Below are 14,971 nucleotides of genomic sequence, written 5' to 3'. Positions count from 1 at the left end.
GCGCCAGCCCAGGGTGCCCCCACCTTGCTGGCAAAATATACTTTTTTTTTTTTTTTTTTTTTCCCCTGGGCTGCCTGATGAGGTTATGATAACGTCCCTTTCTTCAAACCCTTCCCAACGACACATACAAAAATATTGGAGCATTCTCACTGAGAGAGTTTTTTTATTGTCATCATTTGTAGTGTGGTAACTCGCTGGAGTGTAGAAAATGCTGCCGCTGTTGGGATTTCAGTCGAAGCTCTCAATGCTGTCTTGTGCTTGTAATAACGCATTAGCTCTGATCTGTGCTAGCTCGTTCTGAAGCTTAACGGGAGTCTTCTTTGAATGTATCTGAGTAGCCAGCAAATCCTCTTTTAGCTAGAAGTCAAGCAAGCTCCTTGGAGAGCGGTTTGATGGGATTTCTGCTAATCGCAGCCTTAATGCTCTTCCCCATTAAGGTAACCTTGCTGAGAGCCAGGGCAGGTCCTGGGGGCGTTCATCCCAGGAGCCCACTCAACACGGGAGGTTGCACCACCACCTGAAGCTCTGCCCTGCTGGTATGCAAACCATTCCTTATGGCACGCTCGTGGTGTGGAAAAGTAGCAACACGATTGCTAGATTTCAACTTCTGACTGCACTTGGGAGCTACTCAGAGGGGAGATGGGACAGGCTCCTGCCAGCTTGCAGATGGAAACTAAGATGCTGCTTGTGTGCCCTATGCTGGCAGCCTCTGGGCTGAATGAGTACTCGTGCCACTGCCTCCAGCGCCAGGAGAATGATTTGGAGAGGGATGCCTCCACCCTGAGGTCCCCTCTGCCTAGGAGCCTTGAGGGACCTTCTGCTCCCCGGTCAGGCACGGTGTTTGCAGGGGAGATGCTGGCATTTCCCAGCATCACAACAGTGTGGCCAACGCATCTGTGGCCACCTTGGGGCCCTCGGAGTCATGTGGTTGATGGGGTGCTTTTGTTGTGTAGCCTCACCAACGTTCATAAGGCTTTTCAGATAAATCGAAAAAGAAGATCCCTGCCCTAAATGAGCATGCTGTCTACATCAGAGAAAATGAAGAGGGATAAAAATAAAAGGAAAATCAAAGGATTAAAACCAAGGAAAGTGAATAGTCTGGATATATTCAAAGATCTGGGCTAAAGAGGGGAGACCACAAACCATGGGTGGAGGTCAAAGGCGCTAATCAGGGAGTTAGGATGGAAAAAACAGACTCATCTGTACCAGCTGAAAACAGAGCAGAGATGGCTTTCATTAATAGTCTTTTCATTAATAGTCTTCTCCCTCTTCTACTCAAATTTTAAAATGCTGGCTGAAACATTTACCATTGGTTTAAATGGGCAAATTTAAGTTAAGTTAAAAAGGGCAAATTTCGAATGTGATATTTAAATGTAACAATTTTTTCTCTTACCAGTTTTAAATGTAAAAAATGGTTAGCCCATCTTAAGACTTAATGTTTCATGATGTGGCAGGAGTGGTGTCTGACTGTGGGCCCAGGTTTCCACAAGGAGAGCAAGAGCAGAGGTAGAAGTGAACTCTTGGTCCCATGGAAGTTGCTCAGATATAACCTGACTGACTTTTCAGGTAACAGGGTCCACCCTTGGCAAATGTTGCCCCTACAAAAGGCAATTTTTTGGTAAATAGAGTATAGCTATAGCGCCAGTGCCCCAGAACGCCGTCCAGGGTTAAGCCACCTCGTCCTCTCCCATGCAGCACCCCTTGCTTTAATGGCCATCCAGGTCTGGGTACAGGAGGAAGCCCATGAAAGTAGAATCATTGATATTGTCGGCGTAGACGCCGTTGTTGTCCCCCTCCCCGTACACCTGAAGCCAGACCTCATCCCCAGTGCTGAGATGCAGCAAGACAGAGCCGCTCGCTTGGTCAACATTGTTCTTCTGGAACTGGTCATAGGTGAAGATCACCGCCTTGTCCTTCTTGTAGAGGCTGACCTTGACATCCATCAGGTAGACCGTCAGGTGGTAGGCAAAGTAGTACGTGCCAGGGATGCTGCAGAGGAACTTGCCGGTGCTGGCGTCATAGTGGCTCTGCTCGTTGTAAAATATCTTGGTGAAGCGGATGGGGACGTTGGGGTGGGGGGCTCGTGCCGTCAGCCCCACGCTGAAGGCGGAGCGGTAGACGAAGGCACCTTCGCCCTTGTCCCCCTTCTGTCCTGGGTGTCCAGGAAATCCTCTCGTCCCTTCCTGCCCTGGGATTCCTATTTCTCCTTGGTCACCTTTGGGTCCTTGCACACCTGAGGGACAGAGTGGGGACAAGGAGTTGTTCGCATTGTGCTGGCAGCTGCTACCTACCAGCCTGAAACGCAGCAGAAGGGGATATGGCATGAGGATCTGCTTGGCGGCATGGAGAGAAAGATGTCTCTGAGGAAAGGCTGGAGGACCTCAACACCCTCCATGAGCTGAGACAGCGAGTGGAAAGCCTGCTCACCCCAGGCTTTGTGCAGAGCTGCCGAGAGCAGCATGTCTGAAAAGACATCATTAATTGGAAAAACAACCACCAGGCCAAACTCTTTGACTTGGGTTTGGAATCTCCATCCCTGGAGATATTCAGAAGGCATCTGGGCAAAGATCAGGTATGGACCCACCAGAAATGAGACCTACCAGGGCTGAGCCCAGGGGCTGGGGCTGCCCACGGGCTCCAGCACCAATGTACCCCCTGTTTCTCACCAACCTTGCTCTCCTTTATCTCCCTTTACTCCGTCTTTTCCATCTTTTCCATCCCTGCCAGGGAGCCCGTTGTGGCCGGGATAGCCAGGCGCTCCTCCCATCCAGTTGGCACACGGTGTTTTGGGATCGGGCTGAACCTCCTGGGTGGCCACCTCTGTGCAATAAGGGGCCACCAGCAGCAGTGAGCAAAGGAGAAAGCCTGCTGGGCTCCTCATCGTTGGTTCCTGATGTGGACAATCGCTTTGTTAACTTTAAAGGTTAATATTAAAAAAAAAAAAAAGACAAAAACTCCATACCTTAATAATGGAGAGGCACAAAAGACTAAATTTGGAACCAGCAGTCTGAAGGAAAGCAATCCTGCTCACACCCAGGGCCCCTCTGCATCCAGCATGATGCTGGCAGGAGCTCCATGAGCTGAGCTGGGATGGGGCTCCTGGGAGCAGGGTGGACCTTGGCCTGGGAGCACATCCAGCATGGAGAGGAGCAAACGCCAGAGTTTCTCCTCCGGCGCTCGCGGGCTCTTTGCCTGGGCACAGATGTAGCTCAGGACCCAGCACAGGAGACGCCAGGGTATCCGTGGCCAATTTCTTTGCAAAGCTCTGCTCGCTCGGCCACGATGTGCTCTGACTTCTGCCCAGTGGAGGGGCAGTACGGGTCTGCAGAGCCTGCCTCAAAACCTCAGAAGCCTTTAAGCTGAGCAGGTGGTTTATGGCTGCACGTGCAGCCCGCTAACCTGGGTCTATCCAGTGTGGGCAGGAACTACAGCCAGGCTTTCCATCTCCTCTGAGCGACCGTATGAAACGATGACACTGTTTTTTTTTTTCCACTTGAATTCTGTTTTTGGATTACGGGAAGATGAGCTGTGCGGTGTTTAGGCACTGTAGGACCGTATTTTGCCTTAATCTAGTTGCTTTGCTCGTCAGAGCAGTCACTGTGGCTCCCCAGGACCGGGTCAGTGGTGACACCCTACGGCCAGCATGGGGCTTTGCTCTGATGCTCCCAGAAACCGGTGGGACCTTCGTGGGCTTTGGGCTAGGCTTTTAGGAAACAGATATTTTAAGATGACTGTCGTTGTGTGATACTGCTCTCCGGGCAGAGATTATGCCCTGGAATGATAAAGGGATCCTGTTATGAGGAGTGTAAGCGGCATAATAGGCAATCAAAGTGAACAACAGCACGGCCATCAGAGTCCCTTAGCTCTGTAATTTCCGAGGAAAATAATATTTTAGAGCAATTAGTTTGCAGGGTTGATTTTCCTAGGCAAGCTATTTAAATGCCATATTTAAAATAATGTCCTATTAGTTCTTGTGTAATTGCTTCAAAGGAAGCTAGATAACAAAGAGGTTACCACGATTTCAGTTTTTGCAGGATATTGAGGGGGCTTTGAAGAAAACTTCAAAGCTCTGCTTAATGACTTCAGTGGGCAGTACCTAATGCATAAAATCAGGGGACTCCTAAAACCATGCCCACCCCGGTCCGGCAGCCCAGCAGCCACGCAGCACCCTGCGACAGGGCCGGGCCCTGGTTTGGAGGCAGCTGTGGGGCTGAGGGTGCCACGGGGTCCAGCGACCGCAGCCTGGACCGTAGGCAGTGTTTCTGTGTCTCTGCGCTTTGAGAGGTGAAAGAGAGTTCTTTTAGTGATTTTGTGGGGGCTAGCTCTGCTTTCTCATGCCTGGAACTCAGATATACCAATGCATGCCCCAGAGCCAGGTCTTCTGCTGGTGCAAACCAAACCCCTCCTTTAAGGTCAACATGGTGCAGCTCTGAGGCAGCCCAAAGCGGGGCTGCGGGGAGCTTTCCTGGCAGCCCCTCATCCAGCCTGCTCCGAAGGGCTCAACGCCGTGCCCGTCCCACCACGCCCCTGGACGGCTCTTCCCAGGCTGTACAACCAAGGTCTCTCCTTTCTGATAAGAAAAGTGTTGTGATATGCAAATAGCAAACTACTTCTGTTGCTACAGCTCGACTCAACCACACGTGGTTTTCTTGTCTGAGAAACGAAGTGGTTCTCTGGTGTATAGTATGTCTCACAAAGGGAAAGTTTTAAGCTGTGTCTGCTAGGTCTGAGTTTAACCTCCGGTTTAGGTATGGCATCCCTTTACTATATCCTTCTCATTACTTTTTGCCTTTCCAGCTGATGCTCAGCAGTGTAACATGAAATAATTTGCCATACTTGGTACCTTTCAGTCAAGTAATGGATGAACTAAGGACTCTTGGTGGCTTTCAGTTAATACAGTAGCTCCAAGGGAATAAAAGCTCCTATGCATTACATGAAGCTTATTCATTTACCAGCAGAAATCAGCATATCGTGCATAAGAACAATGCCATCCATAAGTGCTACATAGTGATTCAGGCTATGATTCAGAATTTAACTTTAATAAAACACTATATAAATATTATATATTTTATATATATGTGAAAATAAAATAACTCTCTGTACAAAACACATTAAAAAAATCCATCTGTTTTCCACCTCCAGTACATTCTTCAAAGCATGTTAACCAGGCGTTTGGCTTATGCTGATTTTTTTTTTTATTTTTGTAATTGCTTCTAGTATAGATTTTGCTGAACTTCCAGAGGTGACTTGCAGGTTTTCGGCAAGGAGCTGATACGGCTCAGGGAGATTTGGGCAAACCCAGTCTTCCCAGAGTTTTTGAGGTAAGAGGTGAATTGAAAAGTGCCTGTGCAGCACTTGCTGTTAGAGCCATGAGTTTTTTCAGCTATTGTTCCTGACTACTTTTGATTTAGGAGTTTTGATCTCCAAATAGTGTTTCCAAAAACGGGAGTATGAATCTAAGGGAGACTGGCTATTCTTCATTTAAAATAATCGCTGGCTATTCTGAGAATAACTCTAAGAAAATAAACTTCTTGCGAACAGAAAAGTCTGTCTGATTCAGCCCAAAGTAAGAGAAAACCCTGAACTTAGTAAGAGAAAAAAAAAATCATGCTTACCAGCTGCTTTGAGTCCTAGTTGGCTTGCTGCAGTCTCTTTAGAAATGAAGTCCAGCTCCCACATCGCTATCCCTAAGGGCACGAGAGCTGTCAGCTCAGACACTGCATTTTCCATTTGCTATTGCGCATGCTGACCTGAAAGTTGAGTTTTCCCATTAATTTTTCCTGGCCAACACTTATGTTTTGGACCACTTCTATAATCTGGTCGCACTGGGATAGCTTGCGAAAACGGCCTTAATGGGGAAAAGCCTGGTTTGGGGATTTCATAGGAAGTGAAGGAGTAAAGTTTTGCTGGAGAAGCCCGTGTGACAGCCTGCTCGTCCAGGGCTGGGCTTGTGCAGCACACGCTGCTGCGCTGTGTAAATCGGGCACCGTTGTCAGCAGCTGATGGAGAAAGTGTTTCCACAGCCTTGCATTAACGCACTCAAACGGGTTGGGTTTTTTCAGCATCTTAGTAGATGAATTATTGTGTGAGAAGTTTTGGCTTCTCCTTTTAATGGCAAGGGCCGCTCCTGCCTGGAGGCTGCTGCTGCACCAAAGAAGGGCAGCGCTGGGAGAAGAGCTTCATCTTAAGCCAGCACTACTGTAAATCATCTGGGTAATTTCAGCCCTACGGATGGCTTTCCACCTATCTCACATTTTGGCGACTGGTCAAAACAAAGTCTTTTTTTTTCCTGTGTCTCTCTCCTTCCAGATCGGAGGTTGAACCTCAGAGAGCGGAGGCTTTCCTTTCCAGCCGCGCCGGGGCAGTTCAAGGTTAGCTAGGCGGGACCTTGGCAAACCTGAGCTCGCAAAATTGGACAAGGGAAAACTAGTGTGATGCATGTTATTGCAACTGGGTGTGGGGAGCCGATGTCAGGGAGCTGGTGTTCTTGGGAGAGGTGAAGCTCAGCCAAGTGAAGGGCAGCAGGACAGTATCCCAAATTACTGAGTTGTTGTAAAGACCTGGCTATCTGGAAGGACTAAAAGGGTGTATAAGTGAACCCAAAAATACTTTCTTATATGTAGAGCTGGGAGTCAGCAAGGGTGAATTTTGAAGCCCTGAGGAGAAGGGTGCAGAAAGGAGGAGCCACAGGAGAGCTGCTCGCTGCCTGCCTTATTTTTGCCAAGCCTTTAGTCCAGCAATTTAATAATTTGATTTCTATTTTGTGTTTTGGATAATGGTTTTTCCATGCAATGTTGAGACTTGAACCAATCCCTCATGCAACCCCAGTAAAATACGACAGAGATTTAGTTGGATCTGTTGTCTTCTGATAAATGTGACTTGCTGGAGTCACGTGTGTGTTTGTGTGCGTGATGCCAATGTTTCTGTCAAAGTCTTGTCTCCTGAGCAATCAACGGAGGAGCAGGATCTTGGAACTGAAATATGAACTGAAATATATGCAGTGGAGATGAGAGGTTTTGGGCTGCCTCTGCCTGGAGTGTAAGTAAGAGAAGGCTGGTTTCCCTGCCAACTCTCGGCTTGATCCCCGAAATCCACGATTGGGGTATTTATTAGCCTGCCAGGATTTGAAAATTGGCCCTGACGTGTTTAATAGGCAGTGCTGCAATTAACTCACGGCCTTTCAATTCAGTTGTTGGGAAAACACCACGTTGATAAATCTTTCAGTGGGCCATCAAAGATCCTCCCAAACATTATCCCTGCCTCCCAGAAGAGGGGTGGAAGTTTGTGTCTGGGGGTACAACCGGCTGATGCATCCCCAACGTGATTGCTTGTGGTTATGTTGTTGTCTTACACACTGGGTTTGCAGGTTGGTGCTGGCTCCTGTTCCCACTGCAGAGGGAGATGTTGTACAATCCACTGAGCTACCTCTGGCTGCGTGATAGGAAAACATTTAAAACGCCCTTTGCTCTGCCTGGTGAGAAGCAAAACCTGTCACCAGATGTGGACTGAACCAGCAGTGCCCACAGCTGCAGCACTCAGGGGCAGCAACTCTGGTTGGGGCTGAGGGGGCTTTTTGGCACAGAGAAAGCTGCTGTCCCCTGGCCCTGCGATACCTTCTCCTCTTTGCACCACGGTGACCAGGTCTCTGGTGCGGGACAGCTGTCCATACCTAACCCGGCTACAGACCTTGTGCTGAGCCTGACCTTGTTTTCTCGCTTGGATCTGATGCAAGCCTGCAAATATGAAAAATACAAAACAAACTTGATGGATTGTGGATCATAGCTTTCACTAAGAATTAAAAATAAGCAGAAGGTTATATTTAGCCATCTATAAACAGGAATAAAATAGAGCAGGAGGCTCATTATCAGCTGTGCTCCGTCAGCGCAGTCATGATCCCCATTGGTGTGATTCAAGGGGTGAAAAGCTGCTTTGGCCGTGGGGAGGTTGGGACGGCTGCCTCAGGAGGAGGTCAGTGGCTGCCCAGGCCAGACGCCCCGTGGACAGGGTCCATGCTGTGAGGGCCGGGGAAGGAGCCCCCGAGTGCCCACTGTTGTCCCTCCCCAGCGGGGTCGAACCAGCACAACCGTGGAGCCCAGCCCACGGGAACCGTTGTCCCCGTGGTCTCCCCTTCCCAAAGCTGCCGTGCCCCCCTGCCCCAGGGCTGGGGCCGCTGGCCCTGTCCCAGCTCAGTGTCCCCTCTGGGATGCCTGGCCCTCCCCTCGTTTTTCTGCTGGCCCTGGATACCACACGTCCCAGAAACAACGCACATTCCTCACTTTGCTAAAAACAGCAAACTCTGTTTACGCCGTTTTGCTGGCTGGCTGACAGGCTGTTACGCGCTATTTTGGTGCTGCCCGGGGCTGTGCGCAGCGGAGGGACCACAGCCACCATGCCAGGAGTGCTGCTGGCCCTGTCCCCAGGCACCCTTGGCCGAGCCGGCTCACCCCTCCGCAACGGCCCAGCTGAATCCGCCCGTGCGGCCAGACAGACCCCGTGCCCGACCCTGCTGTCACCCCTCGGGCACCTGTGTGGGGTGCAAGGTGGCAGTGAGCGCGGAGGAGCCTGCTCCAAAAAAAAAGAAGTAAAATGGCCTTTAGCACTGGTGCCGCTGTCAGCAAGGACCCTGGCCACAAACTGCAATTCTCCGTGACCCTGCGCATCGTTGCGCGCCCAAACCCTTCCCTGTACAGCGTCACACTTCCCACGTGGCGCAGCCACGCCTGTTGCCAGCTCACAGATCCTGGTTCCCACTGGATTTTCCTATGTGAGCGCGGGGAGGCAGACCTGGCGACAGTGGCCAAGGTGGGTTGTGTGGGCACAGCGCAGGTTGGGCCAGCGCCATGGTGGGGACAGGGGCTTTACAGGGCCCTGTGTGAGCCGAGCTGGGCTGGGCATGCTGGGCTTCTTGCTCTGGGCGATGGTAATGTGGGTTGGGTGGTGGAGGTGACAGAACCCCAGGGTGCCTCCCATGGTGGGGGACACTGAGCCAGCACTTGAGTGCCACCAGAATCACAGGATCATAGAATCACAGAATTGTTTGGGTTGGAAGGGACCTTTAAAGGCCATCCAGTGCAGGGACATCTCCAACCAGATCAGGTTGCTCAGGTCCAACCTGGCCTTGAATGTTTCCAGGGATGGGGCATCCACCACCTCCACCATCACCACCTCTTTTACAGTTTCACTGTAAAAAATTGTTTCCTAATATCTAATCTGAATCTAAGCCGCGAGAATCTGAAGCCAGCAGCAAGGAGGGGATGCGTGGGGGGAGCCCTGGCTCTCCCTGAGTGGCAGGAGCGCGGGGCTCTCCTGACGCCTCTGCCTTTGCCGGATGGTTCCAGTCTGCTCCTCGGCAGCAGGGTTACCGATTTCCCAGCCCGTTTCACACGGACAAACAGGCTCTTTTCTTCCTTGCAACAGGCAGCTTGGGCAGAACAGCTCCTCGCTAGCTTGAGCAGCAGCGTGTTTCTCTCCTCCGTGATCGCAAATAAACTTCCCCGGCCTCAGGGGATCCCTGCTTGGCTCCCGGAGAGGGATCTTGGAGCAGCAGGGTTTCTCAAGCCGAAAGGGACATTGAGACGCATTTGTTTAGGGAATGGGGCCCTGTAAATACTGCTCAAAGCTCCTATTATTGACATGACAGCTATTCTCAGGGCACTCGTTTCTGTGCTGCAAGTTGGGGGTGCCGTGCTGGCCTTGCCATGCCATGCCAGGGAAATGCAGCCAAGGGCCCGTGGAGGGGGTTACGCACGGCGCCGTCCAGCTCCCACGCCAACTCGCAGCTGAGCCCAGTACTGGCTTCTTTTAGCACAGGCTGGTCTTGTTTTGGGGCTCGTTCTGGCCTGAGAAGAGGCTGGGCAGGGAACAGAATAACAACCTCAGTGATCTGGTATGCGGAGCACTCCCCTGCAACGTCCCCTGCCAAAACGTCCTCCCCAGATTTCGCTCCCAGCAGCGATCGCGTCTTTCTGACGAGGCACCTGAGAGCGTCCCTGTGCCCGGCTCGCCGGAGCTATTAACGAGGTACTTAATGAGATTGCTACTTGCCTGTTGAAATGAACACCTCAATGCAGGCGAGGAAGGAGAGCTCGCAGCTGATAATCACGCAGCCCCCCAAAGCCTACAAAAATGTATTTTTACAAAGTAGATAAATGATTTACTTATTTGTCGGCCCAGCCAGGCCCTTTCCCCTGCTGGTGTGTGGGCTGTGGGGTGGAAGGGAGCCGCAACCCCAGCCAGCTGAAAATGGAACAGGAAAGAAGAACTTTGGGGTTTGTTTGGAGCTTTGCAGCATTGCTGCAATGCGATGGAGGTAATCCCAGCTCAATTACCATGGGCTCCCTGGTCCACATCACTCTTCCAGCCTTTTTAAAGGGGTATTTGCCCCCCAGTTCCCTATTTTTTATCACTTCTGGCTGCTGAAGGGCAGAAATGGCATCATCCCCCCTGGTCAGCACTCCCCATCACTGGAAATGTCTCTTCTTTCAGACCCTGTGCCCGCTACTCTCGATTCAGGGTGAGAGTGCTGCTGGGGTGTCTGGAGGAGCCGCACAAACCAGAAGAGTGTTATGTGCTCTGGGTCTGACAGGAAAGAGGAGGGGGCACGCAGAGCCCCATACCCCCGAGCAGTTTGGCAGAGGGCTCCATGCTGGGGCACGGTGCAGGCAGCGAGGGGCCACAGGATGCCGAGGCTCCTGCTGCTGCTGCTGGGGTTTCAGGGCGACCCCCAGCTCTCCCCACAGCAACCGGTGAGGATTTAGGACCCCTCGCAAGGGGATTTCTTTCCCTCTCCCTGTCCCTTCCCTCCTTTTATCCCCCATTGCCAACAGGACAGCTGCTCTCACTGCAGGCAGGCGTCTGGGTGCTGGTGCACCCGGCTCCTCCGAATGTGGCCCCGTGCAGGCAGGGTGCAGGCAGGGTGCAGGCAGGGCTCCTCTCAGCTCTGTAAACCCCAGCCCTTGTCTGCTGTGTTTGGAATTGCTGCCTGGTGACAGCCCAGCACCATCCATGCGCACGTCCACCACGTAGTGGTGAAAGTCATGAGCCCATAAGTGAGATAACGCCCTCCCATCACACTTCTCTTTGCGTTATGTAGATGCATGGGAACAATTTTTGGCCATAATGGTTTTTCCATTCACTGCGGTATTGATCCGGAGCCACCAGCTCTGGTAACCTCTGCTGTGCATTAGCTGAATCCCTGCTTTTTGCAGCGTGATGGATGTGATGGCAGGTGGGTTGGGCACTGCCCCCCTGGATTTTGGAGCTGTTTTCCCCGTGCAGGACCCTCCTGCATTGTCACTGAACTGCCAGCGAGACTGAGTCACTGCGTTCTTGGGCCAGGCAACCGGTCCCTGCGAGCCCTGCGGAGGGTCTGGGCTCAAATTCAATAATCTTTGCTTCAAAACACCAGTGAGGTGCGAAGAGATAACAGTTTGCTTGTTTCTCTCATCATTTACAAAATCTAATCACTGAGAAGCGAGGACATGATTAATTAAAGGCATTATGAATCTTACATTGTCTATAAAATGAAATATCATTGTGGAATCTGAATGATGCATATTTCACCAAGCAACTGTAAATCTGATAAAAAATTATTACTGTGATTACTAAATGACTTATTTTGGGGCATTTCACGGTATAAATCATCACAAAGTGCTCTTTGGGATGTTGCAGAGAATGATACGTCTGTGACACTCAGAACAGGGCATTTCTTTGTGCTTAGCAGAAGGCGTTTATGGTTGCTGTAGGGCTAATAAAAGACTTATGATGTCTTCAATTATTCATTTTTATAAGTGCTTGTTCTCCTGACCTGAACAGCCAAAACCACACTGTGACTGGTTTTAGCAGTAAATTGTTTTTTTTTTTTCTGGAATGAAATGACTTTGCCTCTGCTGCAGACTTTGCCTTTCCTCGGTACGAAAGGCAGCGCCAGTTCGCTCTCAGCTATCACAACATTTCACGTGTCTCTCACTTGATGTGTTTCTCTCTCACAGTTCCTCCCGGCAGCCTGGGAGGTGGCTGGCTGGCCCAGCAGCCTTCACTCGCGCTTGGGCTGCTGCACCTTGCCTCGTGTCTGCCAGGAGGTTTACGTGCGAGCCGGGGGAGCGGATCTGGCAGGCGAGAGCAGGCTGGGGACCTCAGCACGCTGTCACTGCAGGCACGTCGAGCGGAGGACGTATTCACAGCCTTGCGTTGGCTGCGGTGGGCTGTGGTCAGCAGCCCTGGTTAGAGCTTCCTCCTGCATGCTTGCAGCTCAGCCTAAGCAGAAGAAACATTCCCTTCTGCTGCAGGCCTGATGTTTTAAAAAGCCTTTACAACTGCACATGCAAAACATGGGGTGGTTTGTGTTCGTGCCGCTGGGCTGGCGCTCGGTGGCAGCTGGATGCCAGGCACCTTCCGCTCCAGGTGCACAGCAGCCATGAGACCCTTGGTGCTGCTCATCTAGGCTTGAGACAGCTGAATACCTGTGCCCAGATGGAAATCCTGAGGGGTTGGGCCCCTGGACACCTGATGTCCTGAACCCTCCTGCTGTCACACCCAGTGCCCTGCTCCTGCCGTGCCCCAGGGCTGCCTCCCCTGGCAGCACGGGCGTCCCGTGTGTGGGCTTCCCATGCGTGGACCTCGGGGTGATGCAGGGCTGAGATCCTGCTGCCTCGGCATTGTGAGAGTCTCCTCCAGCAAAAGCCACGGAGCTAGACAGGCAGGCAGGAGTAAAAGCGCTTCTATATTAAACCACATTTTCTGGGGATCCTTTATAGGTTTTTAACGTGATTCGTATGTCCCCGCCTGGCCTGTCGCCCACAGACAGGCGCTCCCCTTCCTTCTGCTCCTCACTGCAGTGTTTTCTGTGGATTAGGTCCAACTGGATAAATTAATCTCCTTTTGTATTTATAATCCCTATGAGAGTGGTGTCCTTAACAGAGACTATTCCTTCTCATTGCTTTGGCAAAGCAAGTACCAGCTCCCTGCTGTGTCTCTGCTCAGATGACACAGAGGTTCTCTGAATAGCAGAGAGAGAAAACAAAAAAGATCTAACCTCTTTCTTTTCATTTTTTCTTTTTTTTTTTTCCAGGCAGCTACACATATCCACCTCATGGAAAATTCTCCCTAATACTTCAGTTTTTTCTTCTCTGTGCTTGCATCCTCGAGGCTCTGCCTGTGAAGCATGCTGCTGGCTCACTGATGGAGATGGGAACATCAGAGACAGTCTCTGACAGGAGGAGAGGAACGAGAAAGGGGCTTTTTCTTCACCACAGCCAAAGAGGAAAGACTAAGGAAACTCAAAGAATCAAAATGAGGTATGATATCGGTACTCGTCATGGGAAACACCCCAGAACCTGCCATCTGGGACTGCCAAGTGGTCCAGCTAAAAAGTGTAATTTAATTCCCAACATGGCAAAAGCCATTCCTGTGCCTGATCAAGGCTGCTGGCTTGAGGTAGGAATGAGGAACGGCATTGCCTCATTTTCCCAAGGCAGGGCACAGCGCCGGTGCCTGCTGACCCCAGGGTTTTTTCCAATCTACCAGCCGCCTCAGCAGCGAAACCCTCCAGCAAACTTCCCATCCCTGGCTTTGGAGGGGACCACTGGTGGCACGCAGGTGCTGAGACATCACCCACACTGTGTGGCTGTGCGGTGTTACCCTGTCTTCCAAAAACGAAGGTTTCACTCATGCAAGCGGGCACCAGCACAGGCAGGTGACGCTGTGCCATCGCCATCCCCACCGGGTTTCTGCTGGTGTGCGCAGCAGCATGGGGCAGAATCCGGCCCCCAAGCCTCTCGGCTTGTTTGTTTGTTGTCTCTTGGCTTGCTCTCTGCAAATATTTTCATCTGGCTGAGTCACAAATTATTGCTTTACAGCTTTGCTATTTGGGTTTGTGAGGAGCCTGCAAATGCCAGGATGTGTTTGCCAGAGATAATCGGGCGCTTTTGTGCTCAGTGGCCTTGTCATCTCCCACTCTCTCACTTTTGTTCATGGGCTTTGTTTGTCTCCCACCTTCCCTTCAGTGTGCGGTACCTTTTCAGGTACCTCTGAAAACAATTGACTTCATGTCTTGGTCATTTTTTGTATTCGTTTCTGAAAGGCAGGAAAGCAGCATCTCTGCGTGTGCTCCCGGTGATTGCTGCTGATGCAGTGTGTGTCTTTATGATTCCATTCAAAATGTTATGATGCTTCGCCAGCAGACTCTGCCACCAGCCTGGCAAAGCATTTTTGACCTTGGTAACATTTTCCAGTTTGTGAGCGCAAAGTACTGTACCAGCCGTACAGTCCCTTCGGGCCAGCATGCTCAGGCTGCACTGTAACGCCTCCGAAACGCAGAGTGCCTCCGACTGAAATGGAGGGAGAGGGTAACCCCAAGGCCATTGCTCCAGCTAAGCATTTAAGACTGAGATTACCTGCTTTGTGAAGTGGAATAAATACAATTAAGTTAACCATAGCGGCTCTCTTCTCTTTTCCCTCAGCAGATCCCTACACCTCACGCAGGACTTGGGTCCCCTTGGCTGGATGGCTCCATAGGCCCTGGCTCTCCTGCTTCCCGGAGCAGCTCTCATCTGTAGGGAGGTTTCCTACACATTATCAATGAGAAGCATTGACCAGGTTGCATTGCCCTAAAGACATGTTCTGTCTCTGGCCTGTTTATTTTACCCAGCTTCTCTGAATTTGTTCATTACTCTTCTTTTTTCTCCTACATTGTTCACCTGATATTTGTTTCCCTCCCCACTTTCTGCATATTCAGTTGGTTATTTGCAGTTGTTCCTGAGCAGAACATGAACCCAGCAACATCTGAATCATATTTTCCACAGCTAGTGTTGCAGGGCAGCACAAATTAGCCCTAACAACAGGGCTGTAGTGGAGTCCTTGTGTATGATGAGATTTTAATAACAGGTGGGTTAGGAGATGAGAGGTGGTAAAGGAGCGTGAGTAGGAGCCTGCCTCAGCTGCAGCTCCTCTACATCAGTGCATCCTGACCATG

At 51.0% G+C, this 14,971-nt stretch overlaps 2 protein-coding genes across 2 annotated transcripts in view; one reads left to right on the top strand and one right to left on the bottom strand.

Annotated features, from left to right (window-relative positions):
• Positions 1 to 137: 137 nt before the first annotated feature.
• On the bottom strand, positions 138 to 5,870 carry ADIPOQ (adiponectin, C1Q and collagen domain containing). Its single transcript, XM_010126006.2, has 3 exons — positions 5,616 to 5,870; positions 2,671 to 2,890; positions 138 to 2,233 (listed from the first exon to the last, which is right to left on the bottom strand). Exons 2-3 carry the CDS (start codon positions 2,879 to 2,881, stop codon positions 1,707 to 1,709), a joined length of 738 nt encoding a protein of 245 aa, XP_010124308.1. The 5' UTR covers positions 2,882 to 2,890; positions 5,616 to 5,870; the 3' UTR covers positions 138 to 1,706.
• Positions 5,871 to 13,106: 7,236 nt separating this feature from the next.
• Positions 13,107 to 14,971, top strand: part of ST6GAL1 (ST6 beta-galactoside alpha-2,6-sialyltransferase 1) — a 60,150-nt gene continuing 58,285 nt past the window's right edge. Inside the window, exon 1 of the mRNA XM_086754936.1 lies at positions 13,107 to 13,295. The gene's annotated coding sequence lies outside the window, so the exon portion shown is untranslated. The remainder of the gene's footprint in view (positions 13,296 to 14,971) is intronic.

Source organism: Chlamydotis macqueenii, chromosome 9, assembly GCF_036417535.1.
Source record: "Chlamydotis macqueenii isolate bChlMac1 chromosome 9, bChlMac1.mat, whole genome shotgun sequence".
Classification (NCBI taxonomy): Eukaryota; Metazoa; Chordata; class Aves; order Otidiformes; family Otididae; genus Chlamydotis; species Chlamydotis macqueenii.
This window is presented reverse-complemented; position numbering and strand designations above follow the sequence as displayed.

Bases quoted from the DNA above. Each gene is read 5' to 3' on its own strand.
- ADIPOQ (XM_010126006.2), bottom strand. From the start codon at position 2,881: ATGAGGAGCCCAGCAGGCTTTCTCCTTTGCTCACTGCTGCTGGTGGCC. The intron at 2,234-2,670 runs GTTGGTGAGAAA...TCTGTCCCTCAG, and splicing joins GGGAGATAAAGGAGAGCAAG to GTGTGCAAGGACCCAAAGGT.